A 22990-nucleotide genomic window follows, 5' to 3' on the forward strand; every position below is an offset into this window, starting at 1 on the left:
ATGTTGATTTTTCTCATTTTAATGAAGTGTCATCAGTGTGGTGAAGTGTGGCTTAGTGTGGATCTAGCATTTTAAACTCAGTACAGTAGAATTGCTTTTTTCTAAAAAAAAAAAATTACTAATTATAGTAAATGTGCACAGTTGTGAAAAACAATAAACTATTTAAAATAAAAAATAAAGCATTTCCTAAATCATGCACTTTTATATGAAGATTATATTTTATGGTCTGTACAACATAGTTAATATAACAGGTATAACAGACACCGGAACAATGAAATACACTATATCGTTTTGGGACACCCCTCCAAATCATTGAATTCAGGTGTTGTTTTTCAGGGGCTGGGCTTGACCCCTTAGTTCCAGTGAAAGGAACTCTTAATGCTTCAGCATACCAAGACATTTTGGGGATGACCCCTTCCTGTTCCAACATGACTGTACACCAGTGCACAAAGCAAGGTCCATAAAGACATGGAGCAGAGACTTTGAACAAGGCCTTCTCGTCCAACATCAGTGCCTGACCTCACAATTGCGCTTCTAGAGGAATGGTCAAAAATTCCCATAAACACACTCCTAATCCTTGTGGAAAGCCTTCCTGGAAGAGTTGAAGCTGTTAAGGGGTTAGGGGCCAACTTCATATCACACTCATGTACATGTAAAGGCAGATGTCTGGGACATTTTTGGAATGGTTCACAGTCTCCGCTGTAATTAATCCCAAAGGTATTCTATCAGGTTGAGGTCAAGGCTCTGTGCAGGTCAGTCAAGTTCCTCCACACCAAACTCGCTCATCCACGTCTTTATGGACCTTGCTTTGTGCATTTGTGTGCAGTCATGTTGGAACAGGAAGTTCACCCACAGTTAAGAGCATGAAATTGTCCAAAATGTCTTGATTTGCTGAAGCATTAGGAGTTCCTTTCACTGGAACTAAGGGGCCAAGCCCGACTCCTGAAAAACACCTGAATCAAATAATTTGGAGGGGTGTCCCAAAACTTTTGGCAATATAATGTAAGTCGTCATTAACAACGGAATAAGTCATCATTTTCTTCCAGGATAAATAAGTCAAAAATAAATAAATACATCTGGAATAAGTCATCATTTATCCATCTCGAAATTTCTCTTCAGTAGAACACAAACAGAATAAGCGCCAAAGCAGTGTGATAAGAATGACTGTTCATTGTCAGATTTGAGTTCAATCCGAAATAGCTCCATCCACCCTATGAAGTGCGCTGTTTGCTGCTTGAAATAAAGACTTTTCCACCCTTTCTAGGGCACTAATATATTCATTTCGAATTGACCTTTCGTTTTCGTTTTGTACATTGCGACGGTTAATTGTGCTTTATTGGTTTAGGGTTGAGAAGAAAACGGCCTTGAGTCTTCATAGTGGACTCTGTAGCCTCTAACGAGACGTTTTAGTGATAATCTGTAGGAAATAATGTTTGGAACAGACGAAATAATTTGCTAGAAATGACTCTTGCTCGGGAGAGATTGTGGCGCACAGCGGGGTTTTTTGTGTGCAAAATAAAAGTCTCACACTTACGTTATCAGGTGGATGTTAAATTGATCTATTTCGACGTTAAACACTTTGTACTAATGAATTATTACGGTATCATTTTAAACTTTACATGGTGGTTGTTTTATAAATTGGCTGCATCACGAGACGCCCAAATCGAATAAAATAATAAACTTTTATTTTAAAATGGTTTCTAGGAAAAGCGGCAGGGGACGTGCACTACAGCGGCTGGTTGCACGCACTGTTCAGTGGTGATGGCAGTCGGAAGCCATGGGGATTCTCACGGCTAATTCAGCAGCAGGGTTAGAGTGATTGTTCCATGGGGTGAAGGCGCGTTTTCCCACACAGGAGCGTTAAAAACAGTAAAACACATCTTTTGTCGGCGCGCGGTGTGCGTCTTGAGCCTGAGCAGCGCGGATATCCACACACTGGCCGTGTAAAATGGCTCCGGTGCAGATCGGTACAGACGGCCAGCTGGTGCCCGTCGGGGGGCCGAGCTCAGCGCCGCAGCCTGCCCCTGGAGCTCCGGCCACTCAGGGAGTCCGCCTCAGCGTCCTGATCGAGTTTCTGCTACAGCGGACATACCACGAAATAACGCTGCTGGCTGAACTGTGAGTCCTTTAGCGTTTTAGCGGCTGACGGGATAAATGTGTTTGTATTCCTACAATGAATAGACATGGGGTTAGCTCCCGTTAGCGGTTAGCTAAGCTGCCTAGCCTACGAGCTTGAACTCAAACTAACAATTAAACACTATATACTGACCGTTTAGTAAGTAAATAAAATCAGTTATGCCTTTCGAGTGTCCATGAAATGTGTATACAGTAGTTATATTGAGCTATAATAATTTATCTAATTTCCTGTGAACGATTTAGCTTCACAGTTATATGTGTAACTGTTAGCTTAGCCGCATCAGTGACGTAAGCATAGACTGCCTAAGTGGGTAAGTTTTTAATTGAAGTCACATAAACCCCAAACAAGCTGACACCCATTTATCATTCTTATCATTTTATACCTTATAACTGTGCTGGCTGACATAGAGAAGCGCGTGCACTCCCTTCCTAAATGTATACAGATTGTGTGTATGTATACACTATATTGTCAAAAGTTTTGGGACGTCTGCCTTTACACGCATACGAGATTAATATGGAGTTGGCCCACCCTTTACAGCTGCCATAACAGCTTCAACTCTTCCAGGAAGGCTTTCCACAAGGTTTAGGAGTGTGTTTATGGGAATTTTTGACTATTCCTCTAGGAGTGCATTTGTGAGGTCAGGCACTGATGTTGGATAAGAAGGCCTGGCTCACAGTCTCCGCTCTAATTCATCCCAAATGTGTTCTATCAGGTTAAGCTCAGGACTCAGGTCAGGTCAGTGAAGTTCCTCCACACCAAACTCCCTCATCCATGTCTTTATGGACCTTGCTTTGTGCACTGTGTGCAGTCATGCTGGAACAGGAAGGGGTCATCCCCAAACTGTTCCCACAAAGTTGGGAGCATGAAATTGTCCAAAATGTCTTGGTATGCTGAAGCATTAAGAGTTCCTAGCCATGAAAAGAAACACCTGAATTCAATGATTTGGAGGGGTGTCACACAACTTTTGGCCCTATTTATTTATTTATTTATTTATTTATTTATTTATTTATTTATATATATATATATATATATATATATATACATATATATATATATATATATATATATATATATATATATATATATATATATACATATAAATACACATATACACTGTATTGCCAAAAGTATTCGCTCACCCATCCAAATAATCAGAATCAGGTGTTCCAATCACTTCCATGGCCGCAGGTGTATAAAATCAAGCACCTAGGCATGCAGACTGTTTTTACAAACATTTGTGAAAGAATGGGTCGCTCTAAAGAGCTCAGTGAATTCCAGCGTGGAACTGTGATAGGATGCCACCTGTGCAACAAATCCAGTCGTGAAATTTCCTCGCTCCTAAATATTCCACAGTCAACTGTCAGCTGTATTATAAGAACGTGGAAGTGTTTGGGAACGACAGCAACTCAGCCACGAAGTGGTAGGCCACGTAAACTGACGGAGCGGGGTCAGCGGATGCTGAGGCGCATAGTGCGAAGAGGTCGCCAACTTTCTGCAGAGTCAATCGCTACAGACCTCCAAACTTCATGTGGCCTTCAGATTAGCTCAAGAACAGTGCGCAGAGAGCTTCATGGAATGGGTTTCCATGGCCGAGCCGCTGCATCCAAGCCATACTTCACCGAGTGCAATGCAAAGCGTCGGATGCAGTGGTGTAAAGCACGCCGCCACTGGACTCTAGAGCAGTGGAGACGCGTTCTCTGGAGTGACGAATCGCGCTTCTCCATCTGGCAATCTGATGGACGAGTCTGGGTTTGGCGGTTGCCAGGAGAACGGTACTTGTCTGACTGCATTGTGCCAAGTGTAAAGTTTGGTGGAGGGGGATTATGGTGTGGGGTTGTTTTTCAGGAGCTGGGCTTGGCCCCTTAGTTCCAGTGAAAGGAACTCTGAATGCTTCAGCATACCAAGACATTTTGGACAATTCCATGCTCCCAACTTTGTGGGAACAGTTTGGAGCTGGCCCCTTCCTCTTCCAACATGACTGTGCACCAGTGCACAAAGCAAGGTCCATAAAGACATGGATGACAGTCTGGTGTGGATGAACTTGACTGGCCTGCACAGAGTCCTGACCTCAACCTGATAGAACACCTTTGGGATGAATTAGAGCGGAGACTGAGAGCCAGGCCTTCTCGTCCAACATCAGTGTGTGACCTCACAAATGCGCTTCTGGAAGAATGGTCAAAAATTCCCATAAACACACTCCTAAACCTTGTGGACAGCCTTCCCAGAAGAGTTGAAGCTGTTATAGCTGCAAAGGGTGGACCGACGTCATATTGAACCCTGTGGATTAGGAATGGGATGTCACTTAAGTTCATATGCGAGTCAAGGCAGGTGAGCGAATACTTTTGGCAATATAGTGTATATATATGTGTGTGTGTGTGTGTATATGTATATGTATGTATATGTGTATGTATGTATGTATATATATATATATATATATATATATATATATATATATATATATATATATATATATATATATATATATATATATATATATATATATTAGTATAATATATGTGTGTATATCTATACCATTTATATATATATATTTATATTTGCTGTTAGTGTGCACAGTTTGTAATGGACTGGATTTAGATGTCTGATCTATGATTAGTTTGTGTCATGTATTTCAACCTCCTTATTTTCCGTTTTGCTTTCAGACTCCCACGGAAAACGGACATGGAAAGGTAAGTCTCTGCAATTGAAAAGAACAGTCATTCAAACTGTAACAGATTTGTTGCTTTTATTGTGTTTTATATCAGTCACATAAACACTTAAATACATTTTATCCTAATTGTGTTGATGTCCTCCTTGTTTCCTTCTCTTCAGGAAAATCGAAATTGTCCATTTTGCGAGCCGGACGCGGCAGCTTTTTGTACGGCTCCTTGCACTTGTAAAATGGGCCAGTAATGCTGGGAAAGTGGAGCGATGTGCGGTATGTGTTTCAGACAAGACCTTTCCTTTCTGCCTTAATACATTACTCACAAATCTTCATCTGTATGATTAGTAAAATCCTGAAATCTGTGCAGTCAAAATCTTCCCACTTGTAATTTACTCTTGGAATAACTCTGAGCATTTCTGCTGCATTATGCATACGCCTCTACAGCTTTGTGAGTTTTGAGATTTGTGAGATTTGTATCCTCACTCATCGTTCTGTTTACAGATGATCTCTGCATTTTTGGACCAGCAAGCTTTCCTATTTGTTGACACCGCAGACAGACTGGCATCGTTAGCTCGGGATGCTTTGGTACATGCCCGCCTGCCCAGCTTTGCTATTCCTTTTGCCATTGATGTTCTGACTACAGGGTCATACCCACGTCTTCCCACGTGCATTCGAGTAAGTGTTCAACCACAACCTGTGGATCAGATCTACAAACTTGTTTACGTCAGTGCCATACTATTCGCAGGAAAGTAGAATATTTGTTGCTGTAACAAATCAACTTGTATGCACTTTATTTTAGGACAAAATAATCCCTCCAGACCCTATCACCAAAGCAGAGAAACAGTCAACGCTGAACCAACTGAACCAAATACTGCGTCATCGGCTTGTCACCACTGACTTGCCCCCTCAGCTGGCCAACCTGACTGTGGGTAGGTACCCGGCATCACATTTTCTTTCCATTGACTTCAGCTCTTACACTGAATTATGTGATGCAAAATTTGCAAAGAGCTTGTTTACTGCTGTCTATAATCAGCTAACGGCCGGGTGAAGTTCCGGGTGGAGGGAGAGTTTGAAGCCACGTTAACAGTGATGGGGGATGACCCAGAGATTCCATGGAGATTGCTGAAACTGGAGATCCTGGTTGAGGACAAGGAGACAGGCGGTGTGTATATTCATACATACATTTTTATAGAAGATCAAGCTATAATATATTCTAGAGCTACTTATACTGACATCCCATTTCTATCCCAGATGGCCGGGCTCTGGTGCACAGCATGCAGGTGAATTTTATCCATGAGCTGGTACAGTCACGCCTGTGTGCCGATGAAAAGCCACTCCAGGATATGTACAACTGCCTACGTATCCTTTCAGTGTCCTATTTATTCCTTCTCACTTTCTCTGTAATATATTAACATCAACTAGTCTAAGTATCTTGTCTTGTAAATCTCGTAAAGCTTAATCATTGGCAAATTACTGTGGTTGAAGTGGAATAAAACTGCACACATATTACAGTGGGCACAAAGCCAGGTGGGGCTGATGCTGCTGTGAAAAGTTCTATATTGATATGTATATCTGGAGCTGTGCACAAAGCACAGGCATTAACTGCATTCCAGTAAGCACTTTTGCTGCTGCTTTTTCTCAACACCCTTTTGACTTACTGCAGCTGTGAAGATGTTTGTGTTTTTCAGGGCTAGCATTAGTTAATATAAAATATAAAATCCTTTAGCCATATCCTTCAAGTATATAATCTCAAGCTAATTTCAAGATCTTGCACAGGGAATCCACAACACACAGGCTTTAATCAAGGCTTTTAAATCAGGGTTGTCCAGTGTTATCCTGGGGTTTGTGCAGGTTTTCATTCCAATCAAGCAGGAGCTGTACCAATTGATCTTGGCTTTCAGTAGACTCAGATGTAGCTTCTGCTTGGTTGGAATGAAAATCTGCACCCACGCTGACCCATCCCGAATAAAATCGGACACAGCTGCTTAAGATTTGTGTGTTAAATTTTTCATTCAATTTTCTACTTCCCTATGGCAGTCATTGTTTATTCCTTGACTGGTTCCATCAGATTCATTTTGCCTTTCCCTGCAGCTGGAGGTGCTGCACTCTCAGACTCTGATGCTGATCAGAGAGCGCTGGGGAGATTTAGTGCAGGTGGAGCGCTACCTTCCCGCCAAGTGCCTCACCCTGGCTGTCTGGAAGTAAGACATTCACATGCTGATACTTCTAAAGGCTCACTGATCTTTAACAGGAGCTCATCGGCTCTCTTTCTTTAGTCAACAGGTGCTGGGTCGCAAAACAGGTACAGCATCAGTGCACAAAGTCAGCATCAAGATCGACGAAACAGATGGATCTAAGCCATTGCAGATTTCCCATGAGCCTCCGCTGCCAGCCTGTGATTCCAAATTAATGGAAAGAGCCATGAAGGTATGAGAGTTGTCTGGATGTAATTCTCTTAAGATTTCTGTGTGTGTGTGTGTTCTAGAGCTGCACTGGTAGGTTCCAATACCTTTCTGTGTGGGTGACTTTATTGGTCTTTTGTCCACTGCAGATTGACCACCTCTCAGTGGAAAAGCTTTTGATTGACAGTGTTCATGCCCGCTCCCATCAGAAGCTGCAGGAACTCAAAGCCATACTGAAGAGCAGCAATCCTAGTGACAACTGTAAGAGCTTTTATTGATCAGGAAGCCTCTTCCAACACACATTCGACCATGCTACAATGTGCGCAAGTGTGTAACCAGTGTGTTTGTATGTGTTCACTGCAGCATTTATAGAGACTGCTCTTCCTACTCTCGTCATTCCTATTCTGGAGCCATGTGGACGGTCTGAGTGTCTTCACATATTTGTTGACCTGCACTCAGGCATGTTTCAGCCAATGCTGTATGGAATTGGTAAGCAAAAATTTCCCAGGATCTTTTTCTTTATGCACTGTATATTTTGATGCATGTCTGTCCCGTACTGACCTACACACCTAATAACAAGGTTAAGGACACTTCAGTAGTTTTTGAAATATTTCAGCAAAAAATGTCAAATTTCCAGAGGTTTCCTGAACTATGCCTGAGTGAGGTGAACTAAAATGTATATCATGTTAATAATGAATTTGGAATATTCTACAGTATATTATACAGTATATACTACAGTTTTTTTGACTAATAATCAAAGCAAAAGTATTGATCTCTGAAAGAGTACATTATAAATAACAAGCAAAATTATTGGTACTGCTGGCATTTCATGCAAATTGTATTTAATTGTGGCATAGATGTCAATTTTTGCAGAATTTGATGAAAAGACTTGGCACTAAACAAAGAGGTGCATAATAAAATTTCATTGCATAATTCTCTCTAAACAAACCTCTGCATGGTGAGCAGGACTTGGTGAATCTGGTAAATTATTATTAAGCTTTTTGTCAATTTAGCAAAATATCTACTTGCTATGTAAAAATCTTGTCAAACTCAGATGTTTTAGAAATTACAGTCCAAACCTTTGAAATGCAAAATAAAAGATTGATTGATTGATTGATTGACCCCTCACCCCTAATCATGATTGCAATATACATGTTACTAATATTTTCTGGCTGTATGTACATCACACCACAGACCACCAGTGGCTAATACAGTTCTGTTTTGCAGATCAATCAATGCTAGATGACATTGAGAAAACCATCAATGATGACATGAAGCGCATCATCACATGGTTACAGCAGCTGAAGTAAGCATTATAAAGCAGTAATACATTTGTTTCTCTCAAATGCAAATTGTTATCCTACATTTTACAGCAGCTGATGTGTTTTTTTTTTCTATTGAATAGATTCTGGCTGGGTGAGCAGCGTTGCAGACAGTCTGTGAAGCATCTACCCACAGTGTGCACAGATTCTCTCCACTTATCTAACTCCTCCTCTCATCCTGTGGGCAACCTTACAAAACACCGCCTCTTCATCAAACTCACCCGTCTCCCACAATACTACATTGTAAGGTTCCTCTGGATTATTTGTTAAGACAAAAATCAGTGCTGAAATGGTTTGGAAAGGCAACCATTTTATTTTGTCTTATGGTGTAAAGCTCTGCTGCTCTTCTCTTCTCAGGTGGTTGAAATGTTTGACATCCCTAGCAACCCCACAGAGTTGCAGTATAAATATTACTTCCTATCAGTGAGTCACCCAGAGGGGGAGGATGGGCTGCCATGTGCCCTGCTGCTGCAGCAGTTCAAGCCCGACCTTGAGAAGCTGGTGCAGGACTTTTCCTCCGGCCGCTTGACCAGGCCTGGCGCTAAGAGGAAGGTTGGTACTTGGTTTACAGCTTTCTTCCATTTACACAAAAGTTAAAACCTAGCTGTTCACAAAAAAATAATTTGGCAAAAAAAAAGAAGCTAATTTACCCAGTTTTCCTTAAGGCCAGTCCCGAAGTAGTGGAGCTTGGAGCAAAGAGCAACTTTTAGAAAGTCAGAGACACAGTGTTCTTTCACACTATGATACCACTAGAGCATAACCTTCTAAAGAGCCATAATTGAGTTGCACCGTATATTTGTTTAAAAGCACAGAGTTTGCCAAGTATATTTGCAGAGAGCATGGAAAAGATCAAAATACATGTTTAAATAAAACTATTAATGGTGAAGGTGAGCCAGGGTATGTAAGCAATGTGGTGTGATTACCAAACATGATTTAAAAAAAAGGGGGGGGGGGAGTAGAAACTGCTGTTGCTTTAATCGCATGACATTCTTTGGTTAGAACTGATATTCGAGGTTATATGTATTATTATTTTATTTTTTTTTGTGCTGCAGAATATTTCTTTTAATTATATTTTCAATATTTGAAACGTGATGTTGTTTTGCAGTTGTCAGTGGAGCAGGGTGCTCCTGAGCCTAAAAAGCCCAAGCGCTCAGGGGAGATGTGTGCATTCAACAAGGAACTGGCTCATCTGGTAGCCATGTGTGATACCAACATGCCTCTCATTGGCCTGCGCTGTGAGGTACAGTGCCGATATACCTGCTAGTTTAATGTTTTCATTATTTTGTTTTTACATTAAAAAACATGTAGGCATGTTCTTCTATTCAGAATGTATTTGTTCTTGTCCTCAGCTGTCTAATATGGAGATTCCTCATCAAGGGGTCCAGGTTGAAGGAGACGGATGTAGCCATGCTATTCGTCTTCTCAGGTGAGTCTCTCATAAAAGGCTATTTAAAATTATGTAGTATGCATTTACAGCATATACAGATCTCTTTTTGAAAAGCACACTTCGCTTACAGGCATGACAATATTTGTTTAGATTCTATTGGCTTAGTTTTTTCACCATGTATCTGTTCCTCACCTCTCAGGGTGCCGCCTGCTAAAGGTGTGGGTGAGGAGACGAGGAAGGCTCTGGATCGCTCTCTGCTGGACTGCACATTCAGATTGCAGGGCCGAAACAACCGCACATGGGTGGCAGAGCTGGTCTTTGCCAACTGCCCCCTCAACAGCACATCAAATAAAGAACAGGGTGAGATTCAATTATTCCTCACTGGCTTTAAGCACAGCATCACTGGACTTGGTTTAATGGGGGTTAATGTATATTAGAAATGAACTTTTATTGATCACGTGTCAGTCAAGACGTTCAGGAACCAGGCATAAATGGATTGGTTTGTGCTCCAGCAGTTATGAGTCTCTCTGTATGTCCTAATGCAGCCTCAACACGACATGTCTATCTGACATATGAGAACCCGCTGTCAGAGCCTGTGGGAGGACGGAAGGTGGTAGAAATGTTCCTGAATGACTGGAACAGCATCAGCCAGCTGTACGAGTGTGTGCTGGATTTCTCACGTGCTTTTCCTGGTGAGTACAATCCATCACAGGACACCATGCGCACACTCACTCTTACACACTTCACACATTTACTGTAGACACTTCATCTAATGGTTTAGGGAGGTGATGGAAAACCAGAGAACCCAGTACAAACCACAGGAAGAACATGTGCACCGACCGCAGCCTGAGTTCAGGATTGAATGCAGGATCTTGCTTTGCTGTTGTCATTCTCCTTATTGAGTTGACTAAATTTATGTCTCTTTTCTCCTTGCACAGAAATGCCTTCCTACTTGAGCCTCTTCTCAGAAATACGGTTGTATAACTATCGGAAATTAGTCCTGTGTTATGGCAACACAAAAGGCAGCTCTGTAAGTATATGTTTTTGAACTGGACACTATTTTTAGCACTTTTTATATGGTTAATTTATTCAATATCATCATTGATTGTTGTACAAGATAGAGTTGTTTCGTAATTCTCAACATGATTTAATCTTGGAAGGTTACGATCCAGTGGAACTCTGCTACCCAACGCTTCCACCTTGCTCTGGGCACAGTTGGGCCAAACTCAGGCTGCAGCAACTGCCACAACATCATCCTCCACCAGCTCCAGGAGATGTTCAATAAGACCCCCAGTGTGGTGCAGCTACTACAGGTCCATTAAGTTTTTTTTTTGTGCACTTAAATGTTCTGAAATCAGGCATATTCTTGAAAATAACCTCTTGAGACTAATTTCAAAAAAGCTCACTCTAATATTCAAAATGCTAGTACAGATCTAGATGGGTTAGAGTACACGTTCATTGATAGTTGATATTAAAATTCAGATCTCCGTGAGTAGGGAAGGATTGGACATCCATGCTATTTTTCTGAGTGCTTTGAGGAGTATAGATTGAACAAATCAGCTTAGAATATGAACTCTACAATACTTACTGGCAGCATTAAGCTAAATTGATTATAGACATTTTGCTCTATCACTGGCAATATTCCAGCCAGTTTCCCGTACCTTAAAAGAAATGTCAAGTGATATTAACTCATAAATATTTCTTTGCTCTCTCAGGTACTGTCAGACACACTGGCCCCTTTGAATGCTATCAACAAACTGCCAACTGTACCCATGCTTGGTCTGACCCAGAGGACCAACACAGCCTACCAGTGCTTCTCCATTCTACCACAGTCCCCCACCCACATCCGTCTGGCGTTCCGCAACATGTACTGCATAGACATCTACTGCCGCAGTCGAGGCGTGGTGGCCATCCGTGATGGTGCTTACAGCCTCTTTGATAACACCAAGATCGTAGAGGGCTTCTATCCAGCTCCTGGACTAAAGGTACAAAGGCCCATAATTATTATTATAAGGCTCATAATTATTTTTTTTTTATTATAAATATAACTTCTCATCATAACAATGTAAAATAGAAATTAGCTTTTTCTGCCTCTCTGTTGGTACCAAGTCATTTTGTACTTTAAGTTAAATTTAGCATGATTTTAGACAAAAACATTAGAGTGCATGTGGACTGATGAGCAATGGCTTGACAATGCAGTAATTGATGTCCAGTACGGAAATTGAATTCACACATTTTTGCTCACTTAGTGATGCAGTAAAGATATGCAGAGTGGTGATGATCATATGAAAGTAAACCACATAACATTGCCTTCTAAATTATTCTCAACTGCATTTTTTACTGCAGACATTCCTGAACATGTTTGTGGACAGCAACCAGGATGCACGGCGGCGTTCAGTCAACGAGGACGACAATCCTCCTTCTCCAGTTGGTGTGGATGTCATGGACACACTTATGCCCCACTTGCAACCTCAACAGCCAATCAGAGGCCAGGGGGTCTATCCACCCCTCACTTCCCCGAACAACCCCTACCATGGCAGTGTGGCCCCATCACCCTCTATGATGCCAACACATTCACCGGGTAAGCTGAGTGCCTAAAGCAGTATGTGGTTCTGCTGCTTTATCCATGCCATATTCGCTTGGCTTTTCATTGTGATAATTAAGGCATTAAAAAGAAAGCAGTCCTATGGTTATTTTATACTGCAAGTGCATTGCACACATTTAGCCTTTCACAATGCAAACACGCAAGTGGGGTTTTTTGGCTCTGTATATTCACATCATCATTGACCATGAGCATAAAATTCTGGGTCAGAGCATGCCAACTGCCCTGTGCCTGTCCACTCATCTCAATCATAGGGCTGTCCTGCTTCAGCTTTAGTGTGTGCGGGTGTGTGTGTGTGTGTGGATTTGTGTGTGAAAGAACAACAGTGAGAGAGACAGACTTCTCATCAGTTGACTGTGTGCAGGGAACATCCATGCAGCCAATTCCCCTAGTGGAGCTCTGCGGGCGCCCTCGCCCTTTGGGCCCACTCCGTCTCCCTCCTCTTTGGGCATTTCTATGGGCCAGACCTCCAACTTTGCCAGCCCACATGGTAAGTGTCAGAGGGGGCAGCATTCAGGGCTTGGTAATGGCTTCAGCTGGCCTTAAATGTTCCCTCTACTGCGATGCAGCCCTCAGCAGGCTCTGTGAGATAGCTGTTGTAGACTCTGACAGGGATGACTGTGAGTAAAGTTGGTGCAGGGACTAATTTCTTACTAACTTTAACAAGTGAGATTGAATGGACACTGATTTGGTGGTGGTTTGGCTGTTGATACTAATTTTATATTTGTTTAAGTAAAATGAAGGAGTCCTATGTACATGCATGTTGTTGTAGGACTTAGGCATATTATGTGCTTATGATTAATGAAACTTATGATTGTTTAAGTTACTTTCTGTTACAATTTATTGTATGTATTTATGAGGGTATGTTGAATGAAAACCTTAAACGTGTAAGATAAAATAGCAACTGGGAGTTTTTACTAGAAGTTTTATCTAGAAGAAACCGAACGTTTGTTGAGGGCAGGAACACTTGCATTAAAGGAAATGAAGAATATGTATAGAAATTATATATTTCTGACACCTATTTGCATAAAACAATGCAAAACAAAAATAAGGTTTTCATTTGATTCGCCGACATGAAACACAATTTCTTTGTAAATCAGTGTATGCAAAATATTTATTGAGAAATTCACCAGACTGTGTAACAAAGCCAATGTAAGATCTAGAGTATGTCCAAAATTTGTAATATTTAGAATTCTATCTAATCACTCAGGACTTGACATTAATATAAAGATCAAATCTGACCATGACCATATGAATTAATATATGTAAGTTGATTGCAGATCCTCAGGGTGCATAAACTGCTTAACAACTGAGTAGCTGGCTTTTAAACTAATTCCAAGTTATTTTATTTAATTAGCATTGGATTTATTATTACGTGTCACTGAGAGTAAAAATAAATATTTGTAGATTTCAGTCTGTACTCTGATTGCACTGTAGGAGCGTTGGACCCCAGTTCCCCGTACCCCATGGTGTCTCCAAGCCAGAGGACCGGCACTTGGCCTAGCTCTCCACAAGTCTCGGGTCCCTCCCCACGCATACACGGCATGTCACCTGGTAACCCCTCTCTCCACTCGCCCATTCCAGATGCCTCGCACTCTCCTCGTGCTGGGACCAGTGAGTACATGCACAAAATCCTACTGAGCTAATGATAAATCTGATATGTTCACTTCAGATGACTTTTCTTATGTGTAATGGAGAATCAGGTGTTACTTTGTTGAGTATTTGTTACAGTTTTAGTAGTGAATATTCTTCTTCAACTGAATAGCATTGATTTCATGTGTAGGTTCCCAAGTAATGCCGACCAGCATGCCTCCACCTCGTAAGCTACCTCAGCGCTCATGGGCGGCCTCTATCCCCACCATCCTCACACACAATGCCTTGCATGTGCTACTGCTGCCCTCTCCCACCATGTGCCTGGTGCCAGGACTGGCTGGAAGTTACCTGTGTTCGCCACTTGAACGCTTCCTCGGCTCAGTCATTATGAGGAGGCATTTGCAGAGAATTATCCAGCTGGAACCCAATGTAAGTTCCTCTGCTTTATACTCTTAGTCTTCTGGTAATGAAGGAGGGGCATAACCCTATGAATACATGTCCTGTCTAGTGATGGAGCAATTGACTGCATTCATAAGTATATTCACTCCTCACTCTGTGCTTGGCCTTTTCCTTTTTGTATGTAAAGTAGAGAGTGCATATTATGAGATACAATAGCTTTTTTTTCTCCCAGTGCTTCACAAGTTTAACTTTTTTGAGTTCTTTTCACACGCACAATAATAAGCTGATAATAACAATAATTATGATGATCATTCTTTTGAATAGCATACAAGGCTAAATCTGTGTCTGAGAAAATTGTCTGTGCATGTTTCTATATCTGTTCATAGCTGAACTCTAACCACCCTCTCTTCCTCCTCTCCATAGCTCACTATTGTGAACTCCAATGAGCCAGGAGTCATCATGTTTAAGACAGAGGTGCTGAAATGTCGGGTTGCTCTGAACCCAAAGAGCTACCAGACTCTGCAGCTGAAAGTCACACCGGAGAACACTGGTCCCTGGTCACAAGAAGAACTGCAGGTTTTGGAGAAGTTCTTTGAGACCAGGGTAAGACAAGAATCCTCCCCAGCCATATTCCAGAGGACGTCATCTGTAGATTAAGCAATTAGCTTGACTATTTTAGTGCAAGTGTCTGTAGAAACTTAATTAATCTAATGTGTCTGGGGCTATTTCCTGTTCGGACCATTTCATAGGACTAAATTAAAACTGTCTGTTCTGTGATATAAGTTCATAAATTAACCAAAAATGTTCTTGGTGATGTGATGGCCTTAGATCTTAGAGGGATAGGGTTCAGCACATACTGCTCATTTTCCTGTTCAACATCTAACCAACATGTTAACCACAGAGTTTTATAATAAGTGTTTTCCAAGAACATGTACATTACGCCAAACTCTAGCCCTCCTTGGCTAATGCTGCTTGCCCTGTGAATGGATGTAAGTAATTTCTTGTCCCATGTATATTTTTTTAGGTTGCAGGTCCACCCTTTAAGTACAACACTCTAAATGCCTTTACAAAACTGCTGGGGGCTCCCACCAATATCCTCAGAGACTGTGTTCGAATTATGAAGCTTGAGCTGGTAAGAGAGTGTATAAATCTGTGTGAGAGTGCATGTGGCATGTCTGTTTTTGTGATTCCCAATAAGCTTTAATTATTTTTACTCCTGCAGTTCCCTGACCAAGCAGCCCAACTAAAGTGGAACGTTCAGTTTTGTCTGACTATCCCACCCAGCGCTCCACCCATTGCTCCTCCAGGAACTATCGCTGTAGTGCTCAAGACCAAAATGCTTTTCTTTGTAAGTACCGTCATGACTCAACTCACTAGTGAAGCTTTGAATATATTTCATCCTTAAATTTTCCTGGACCAAAGAGGTACTTAATCAGAATAGAGAAAAAATGAGCTGCAAGTATTAAAAGGACAGAAAAGATCGATCATCAGTCAATGAATTTTCGGATTAACCAAGTTCTTGGTCCTCAGCTCCAGCTGACCCAGAGAGTAGGAGCCCAGGAGCCTATCAGCATCATTGTGCCAATCGTGTACGACATGGCCACAGGGCTGACACAGCAGGCTGACATCCCTCGACAACACAGCTCTTCTGGAGCCGCTGCCCTCATGGTTAGCACCATCCTCAGGAGGTTTAATGAGCTCCACCCAGCTCGATCAGGTACACATTTAAGCTTTGGCAGTCATGTGACTTGTTTTACTGTACGTTATGTTTCAGGTATCCCTTAGGTTTGTGTCGAAGAGCAAACTAAACTTGAATAATGCAAATTATGATAGAGTAATTATAAAGGTGTTTATGTATGGCTCAAGTTCTCTTGAAATAAATAACCTCCATTTAAAATGAAAGGGATTTTGTATATGGAAAAGACATTGACCTGTGGGTTAAATGACTGGTTCCATTCATTCCTTATTGGTACTACTTATTAAGCTAGGTGAAGTGACTTCATCAATATTTTATTGCTGATATAATAATAATAATAGATATTTTCATATGTTTTGCTGAAGGAAATAAAGAATTGGTTTATTCTATTTTAATTGCTTTTAACTGCATCGCATCCACAGTCCATGATGTATGCAGTTAATAATATATTCATCTTGTAATAAAATATGTTTTCTTTTAGGGGAATGTACAATATTTGCCTCCGTTCATGAACTCATGGCTAATCTGACGCTGAATCCTGGTGCACGGCCATAAGAGACCTCAGTCCAGCTTCTCCGGATCGAAGGCATGCTGTATTGCAGATCAAGGCTCTTACACACAGCCACAGAAATTTTCTTCAGGTGTACAAACTTCTGTCATAAAAGAAAGAAAATTATGATGGAATGGAATATTCTTTGATTTTTCTTCATCAGCAGTGTATTTAAAGGAATGGAGGACGGTGCGTTTGTGAACATGCCATGCATACTTCTATAAATTCAGGACACGATTAAGGAAAGAGGACAGTTTATTTTTGTCTGGTGCACTTCTTAAATAAAGGTTTGAAATTAGAAAAAAAATAGGTTTGTTTACCCTCAGCTGTAAATGCTTTTTATATATTATTTTAATGTCTGCCTTTAAGAAAAATAAGCATTTTGGAGAAAAAAAACAATTCACTTTTTATAATGCAAGCTATCAATACCGTGTTGATACTGGGGCTGAATTCTTTTTGATGACACTATTTAATGTCCTGTCCTCTTCTCTTCTCTTCTCTTCTCTTCTCTTCTCTTCTCTTCTCTTCTCTTCTCTTCTCTTCTCTTCTCTTCTCTTCTCTTCTCTTCTCTTCTCTTCTCTTCTCTTCTCTTCTCTTCTCTTCCTTTTTTTTATTATTATTTTTTACTGGAAAATCCTTTGACCACTCTCATTACCATGGTCACTCTGAACACTGTATAGACTGTACCAAACTTTGAGAAGAAGCCCTATTTTTGGATGACTGCATTTGAATCCTGATGGTAGCCTATACCTCTGTCTTTATTACTGTTTAATAAATATTTGAAAGTATTTGTCATTATTCACCATCTTGCAGGCTGATCGAAATACCTAAATAATTTTAAATGGTGATCAGATTATCATGAATTATCACTAAAGTCCATTTGGAAACAGTGATTTTATGTTGTGGACTGTTTCAGTCACAGTGAAGATTGTTTTCATGTTTGAGTAAAGCCTGTTAAAGTGTGTAGATTTTAGCATCCTCTACAATATGTACAGTATGCTTGCTAGGCAAACTATACAGGTTCCATAACTAAAAATCAAAGCCCGAATATTTCTAACAATATATTGGGTATTACCCAGAAATCTGGCTTAGACTTAGTTTTCGCAAAGTAAATTTTCACAAATTAGTATTTACAGGCCACTAGAACCCTAATATGAATTTCTAAAGATTGGCAGAGTACTGATTTTTTTCCCATCATAAACAAGCATTGATTTTTTTTTTTTCAAGAACTTAAATATTCATGTTTATTATTCACAAGAGCAACATTTGATCGTGTTACACTAAGGTATCATTTAGAATCTCACAGTACAGACTAATTATGGCACTAACACTGATATTAGGCCTAGATAGATAGAAAATATAGATAAGCAACCCCAATCTTAAATGTTCTCTAAACTTCATTTCATTTCAAATGGAATATCAGTTATTATACATGGACTACCTGTTACAGCATTCAATATTGACATTGGTTCAGCCTTTGAACCAACAGAAATGGATAAAGTAACTGCATGTTTTACTTCATGGTGCATGACGTCCCATTTAACAACAAAGAAAAAGCTAGTACCTTGGTATGTGTGCACCATATGATTCACATAAAGTCAGCAGAGGGAATCAAACATTTTACTACAATGCTATATGGCCAAAATACCTGAGCACCACCGCCATGTATGCATTCTGAACCTCCGATTCCAGATTTAGTCCCTTTAGCTTGTCCACTAGATTTTGGAGCCTGGGTTTGGACATTTGTCAGCCACTAGAGCATTAGTGAGATCAGGTGCTGATGTTGAGTGAGGAGGCCTGGTATGCTGTGTTCCACTCATGTTTTTCTACTCCACCCTTGGCACATCATGTCTTTATGGTGCTCACTTTGTGCACAGGTACATTGTCATCCTGGAGGTTTGGGCCTCTTGGCTCCAGTGAAGGGAAATTGTAAATCATACATCATACAAAGACGTCTAATACGATTGTGTCCAATCAAACATTAAGCAAGTCAATATGAGACACCCTGTTTTTATAAACAAACACCACATGTTTACTGTACATGTATATTACAGTATTAAACATCTGTAAAATCAAGAACTACAATATTATGATTGTACAGTTCCTTTCCACAGCACGATTCTTCCACGAGACAGGCAAAAACGGATGATAATTCACACTTTTCCATAACGATGTCATCACTATGAATTGTTCCATTAGCCGCAATGCAAAGTTGCCAGATCTGATCTTCACAACTGATCCCAAATAGGCAGTAAAACGAGCCATGTGTTTGATATAAAAGGATATAAAACACGCAGCTCTCTTCAATAGTTATTGTCCTGAAAAGTTCAAGGAGTATCATATATATTGATGCTGATCATATTATGGTGATGCGCACCACTGCTTAATACAAAAATACTTTAACCTACATAGAGCTATGTTTGGTGCGCATGAGACAAGAATTGTGGTGGCGGATAGTACAGTTTAATATTTCTAATAATTATCTATTATATTAGATATATAATTACTTTAAGGTTGCATAACGCGGCAGTCTGCAAGTGAAAATGTAGACTGTTACGTGGATTTTCGTGCACCTGGCAACCCGCTCTACTATCTACAGTGATTACGTCATCGGTCTCCGCTGTATAATGTGATTTTTGCGGAGTCGGAATTAAATGGCTTTTTTCCCCGCGATCCGTTTGAGGTTTAAAACCAGAAGAACGTAGAAAAATGTATGGAACGGGTTGATGCTCTCGGAGGACGGTGTCTGAGGGATGGAGGGATCATAAAGAGGTTTTAAACGACAAAAAAAATCCTGACAGATCTGCAAGGATGACAGCTGTCAGTTTGTCAGCACCACTTTGTCAACCGTGCGCATATGATAGCAGATTCAAAGGTGTGTGTGTGTGTGTGTGTGTGTGAGAGAGAGAGAGAGAGAGAGAGAGAGACTGATTTGTCAGTAGAGCTTATAGGTCTGTTAAAAGATTGATTTAATAAAAAGCTATTGTTCACTCAATTAAAGGATAAAAATGTGAGTACCCTTTGTATCTCTCTTCATGCTACCTGCATGTGTCCAGTGGAGGTTTATCTGAAGAAGCCCCTGAGGCCCATCCACCTGAGCCCAGAGCAGGTAGCACTAGACATGTTTTGTCTTTGCGGCCAACTCGACCTCCTTGTCAGATCTCAGGTCCATCAGGTAAGCCGTCTGATTCTGAAGACTTCTTCATTGTCTGCATATACTGACAAATGTCTGTTACTTGTAGGGGCAGTCAAAACTGGACATGAGTCCTGAGGAATTGGAAGCTTTCCGAAATCAAGGTAAGCTTCCCATGAGTTACTTTACATGGATTTACAGGAAAAGATGCCAGGATTGCTCCAGACCTTGACATGCATTCTTCACACTGTGCACACAGGTGCTGAGATTATAGATCAGATGAAGCAGTGCCTTGAACACTTGCCTAAACCTGCACCGTTGCTGGAGGTAACTCACCAAATCGTGTAACACTGCCTTCTTCATTTAGTCTGCTTTGGAATAATGACTATTTCCTTTTTAACTAGGACTACTTGGACATTGCTGGATTGTCTCTCATGTTCCCTAGAGTGGAAGTCTATATTATCCATGGAAGTCCTGTGGATATGCTGGAGAGACCAGCATTGGATGGTGATACACTACTTCACTTGTACAGACAAATAAAGAAAAAACATTATGCTTTTTGATGAAAAATGACCAATTATGTTTTTAATGACCTATTTTTGATATTCTGGTTAAAGGCTATTTCCCTCACCTTGGAAGGCTGAACCAACTGCTGAGGTTTAGTCAGCTACTAGATAATGATGTGAAGCACCTCGGAAGACACAAATATATTGCCCATAAGCTTGCTGTAGTACATGTGAGTTACATTTTTGCCATATCAATGATTTTATTAGTTTGTGCACAAAATTAGTGCTTGATTCCACTTGCTTAGTAAATACATTAATATTTAATTAACTGTTTATTTTGTCCAAGAAGATCAGGTAGTTGCATTCAGCTGAGTCACATGTACTGTCATTCCTTATTTGCATATTTGGCTTGTTTTTCAGCAAGTGCTTAACAGCTTCAAAGATGTATTCCCATTGTCAGCTATAAAAAAAGACATTGAAACCAATTTTAGACAAATAAAAATGTCTTTAGTAGCAGAGGAAGGATCCATACAAGAACCACAATTACCAGCTCAATACATCAGCTGGTAAGTGTGTTATTTTTGTTATTGTTTTATGTCAATTTTAAGGGTCATTTGGTTCTAGCAACACAACTAGACAACCATCTCACACCTTCTCCGTTTGATCCTGAGCTTAGCTTGCTGTCTGTGTCGTCTGGGATTTTATGCATGTTCTTGTCTGTATGAGGTTTAACCCAGTTCTCTGGTTTACTTTCACCTCCCAGAAACATGCTAGTAGATCAGCTGTGCTACATTGCCTGTAGATGTGAATCTGTGTGTAAATGTGTGTATGCAATGTGTCTTTTAGACTAGAATCATCTCTGCTCATGCCCAATGTTCCCAGGATAGGGATACATCTATCCACTGTGACCCTGATCAGGATAAAGTGCCTACTGAAAATTAATAAACAAATTAATCACACACACAATCATGAATGACAATGTCCTGATGATGAACATCTACTACTTCTCCAAGCTACAGTCCCATATAACCATTTTTTATTTTTTTTTATAGGGTATCACAGGTAACACAGAGTCTAATATCAGCCATCTCTTCACTTCCAGAAGAGCTCACAGAGGAAATCAGTCCAGTCATGTCATTTGTCTCTGAGTTGTCCTGACAAGAAAAAAAATGGTACAGTAGCTAGGGCAAATACACTATATTACCCAAGGTTTTGGGACACCCCTCCAAATCATTGAATTCAGGTGTTGTTTTTCAGGGGTTGGGCTTGGCCCCTTAGTTCCAGTGAAAGGAACTCTTAATGCTTCGGCATACCAAGACATTTTGAACAATTTCATGGTCCCAACATTTTGGGAACAGTTTGGGGATGACCCCTTCCTGTTCCAACATGACTGCACACCAGTGCACAAAGCAAGGTCCATAAAGACATGGATGAGGGAGTTTGGTGTGGAGGAACTTGACTGGTCTGCACAGAGTCCTGACCTTGCTTTGTGCACTGCTGTACAATCATGTTGGAACAGGAAGGGGTCATCCCCAAACTGGAACAGGAAGGGGTCATCCCCAAACTGATCCCCCAAAGAGCTTCAACTCTTCTTGGAAGGCTTTCCACAAGGTTTAGGAGTGTTTAGGAGTGTTTTATGGGAATTTTTGACCATTTTGACCATTTTTTGACCATTTTTTTGACCATTCCTCTAGAAGTGCATTTGTGAGGTCAGGCACTGATGTTGGATGAGAAGGTCTGGCTCTCAGTTTCCGCTCTAATTCATCCCAAAGGTGTTCTATCAGATTGAGATCAGGACTCCTTACCAAACTCCCTCATCCACGTCTTTATGGACCTTGCTTTGTGCACTGGTGCACAGTCATATTGGAACAGGAAGGGGTCATCCCCAAACTATTCCCACAAAGTTGGGAGCATGAACTTGTCCAAAATGTCTTGGTATGCTGAAGCATTAGGAGTTCCTTTCACTGGAACTAAGGGGCCAAGCCCAGCTCCTGAAACACAACACCTCAATTCAATAATTTGGAGGGGTGTCCCAAAACTTTGTGGCGATATAGTGTATGTATGCAATCTGTTAGTAATACACTAAAACTATTGCACTGTTCATTTTGTTCATAAAAGTGCAGAAGACCATGATGACTGTTGTAGTTTATTCGGTAGTCATGTAAAGTGTGCATACCTTTAGCACAAAATGCTGTATAACCAGATACACATTTCCTTCTTCCAGTCTGGTCTGAATGTTGAGGGGGTAATGGCAAAAAATCAGACAATTTTGAACATGTATTTCTTTTTAGATTTTTGTAGGTACATTGTAAAAGAAATAAATGCAATTTCTCCCCCATTCTAAAACACACACACACACACACACACACACACTTGCACTGAAGTGTATCTGAACCTTTTTTCTGTAAGTGAATGATGTGTTTAATATGATTGGGTACTACTGTTAAAACACTTGTTTTTTTTCACATCTTTGTTATTACTGTCAATAATTATGGTGCTAAAAGTTTCACAAATACAATTAAAGCTCTATACTTCACAACTTGAGCTCCTTGCCCTTTATTCCCTGATAACTGATTTGTCAAAACATTAATTATTAACTAT

At 40.6% G+C, this 22990-nt stretch overlaps 2 protein-coding genes across 4 annotated transcripts; both read left to right on the plus strand.

Moving 5' to 3' along the window:
- The first annotated feature begins 1729 nt into the window (after nucleotides 1-1729).
- Nucleotides 1730-17497, plus strand: med14 (mediator complex subunit 14). Of its 2 annotated transcripts, XM_058393105.1 has the most exons (30): nucleotides 1730-2118; nucleotides 4798-4824; nucleotides 4967-5072; nucleotides 5301-5474; nucleotides 5599-5728; nucleotides 5833-5961; nucleotides 6051-6158; nucleotides 6868-7000; nucleotides 7076-7226; nucleotides 7351-7462; nucleotides 7565-7690; nucleotides 8429-8507; nucleotides 8607-8766; nucleotides 8881-9075; nucleotides 9629-9763; nucleotides 9873-9949; nucleotides 10110-10270; nucleotides 10456-10602; nucleotides 10849-10940; nucleotides 11071-11223; nucleotides 11626-11895; nucleotides 12257-12491; nucleotides 12877-13002; nucleotides 13950-14126; nucleotides 14296-14534; nucleotides 14928-15107; nucleotides 15529-15636; nucleotides 15727-15852; nucleotides 16035-16221; nucleotides 16682-17497. In XM_058393105.1, the coding sequence occupies exons 1-30, from the start codon at nucleotides 1949-1951 to the stop codon at nucleotides 16753-16755; spliced, it is 4287 nt and encodes a 1428-aa protein (XP_058249088.1). In that variant the 5' UTR covers nucleotides 1730-1948; the 3' UTR covers nucleotides 16756-17497. The 2 variants fall into 2 exon arrangements, with proteins under 2 accessions (XP_058249088.1, XP_058249089.1); XM_058393106.1 differs by lacking the exon at nucleotides 12877-13002 and having other exon boundaries at nucleotides 16682-17496.
- Nucleotides 17498-19337: 1840 nt separating this feature from the next.
- Nucleotides 19338-22897, plus strand: si:ch211-218d20.15 (uncharacterized). 2 transcript variants are annotated; one of them, XM_058392894.1, is made up of 8 exons: nucleotides 19338-19625; nucleotides 19807-19925; nucleotides 19993-20047; nucleotides 20143-20210; nucleotides 20288-20390; nucleotides 20501-20619; nucleotides 20810-20955; nucleotides 21442-22897. In XM_058392894.1, the coding sequence occupies exons 1-8, from the start codon at nucleotides 19562-19564 to the stop codon at nucleotides 21545-21547; spliced, it is 780 nt and encodes a 259-aa protein (XP_058248877.1). In that variant the 5' UTR covers nucleotides 19338-19561; the 3' UTR covers nucleotides 21548-22897. The 2 variants fall into 2 exon arrangements, with proteins under 2 accessions (XP_058248877.1, XP_058248878.1); XM_058392895.1 differs by having other exon boundaries at nucleotides 19812-19925.
- The last annotated feature ends 93 nt before the right edge of the window (nucleotides 22898-22990 follow it).

The sequence above is a fragment of the Hemibagrus wyckioides genome, linkage group LG06, assembly GCF_019097595.1.
Source record: "Hemibagrus wyckioides isolate EC202008001 linkage group LG06, SWU_Hwy_1.0, whole genome shotgun sequence".
Classification (NCBI taxonomy): domain Eukaryota; kingdom Metazoa; phylum Chordata; class Actinopteri; order Siluriformes; family Bagridae; genus Hemibagrus; species Hemibagrus wyckioides.

Coding starts and splice junctions, on each gene's coding strand:
- med14 (XM_058393105.1), top strand. CDS start 1,949: ATGGCTCCGGTGCAGATCGGTACAGACGGCCAGCTGGTGCCCGTCGGG. Junction 7,001..7,075: donor CTCACCCTGGCTGTCTGGAA/GTAAGACATTCA, acceptor CTCTTTCTTTAG/TCAACAGGTGCTGGGTCGCA. Junction 11,224..11,625: donor GTGTGGTGCAGCTACTACAG/GTCCATTAAGTT, acceptor TTGCTCTCTCAG/GTACTGTCAGACACACTGGC.
- si:ch211-218d20.15 (XM_058392894.1), top strand. CDS start 19,562: ATGACAGCTGTCAGTTTGTCAGCACCACTTTGTCAACCGTGCGCATAT. Junction 19,926..19,992: donor TCAGATCTCAGGTCCATCAG/GTAAGCCGTCTG, acceptor TGTTACTTGTAG/GGGCAGTCAAAACTGGACAT. Junction 20,048..20,142: donor GGAAGCTTTCCGAAATCAAG/GTAAGCTTCCCA, acceptor CTGTGCACACAG/GTGCTGAGATTATAGATCAG.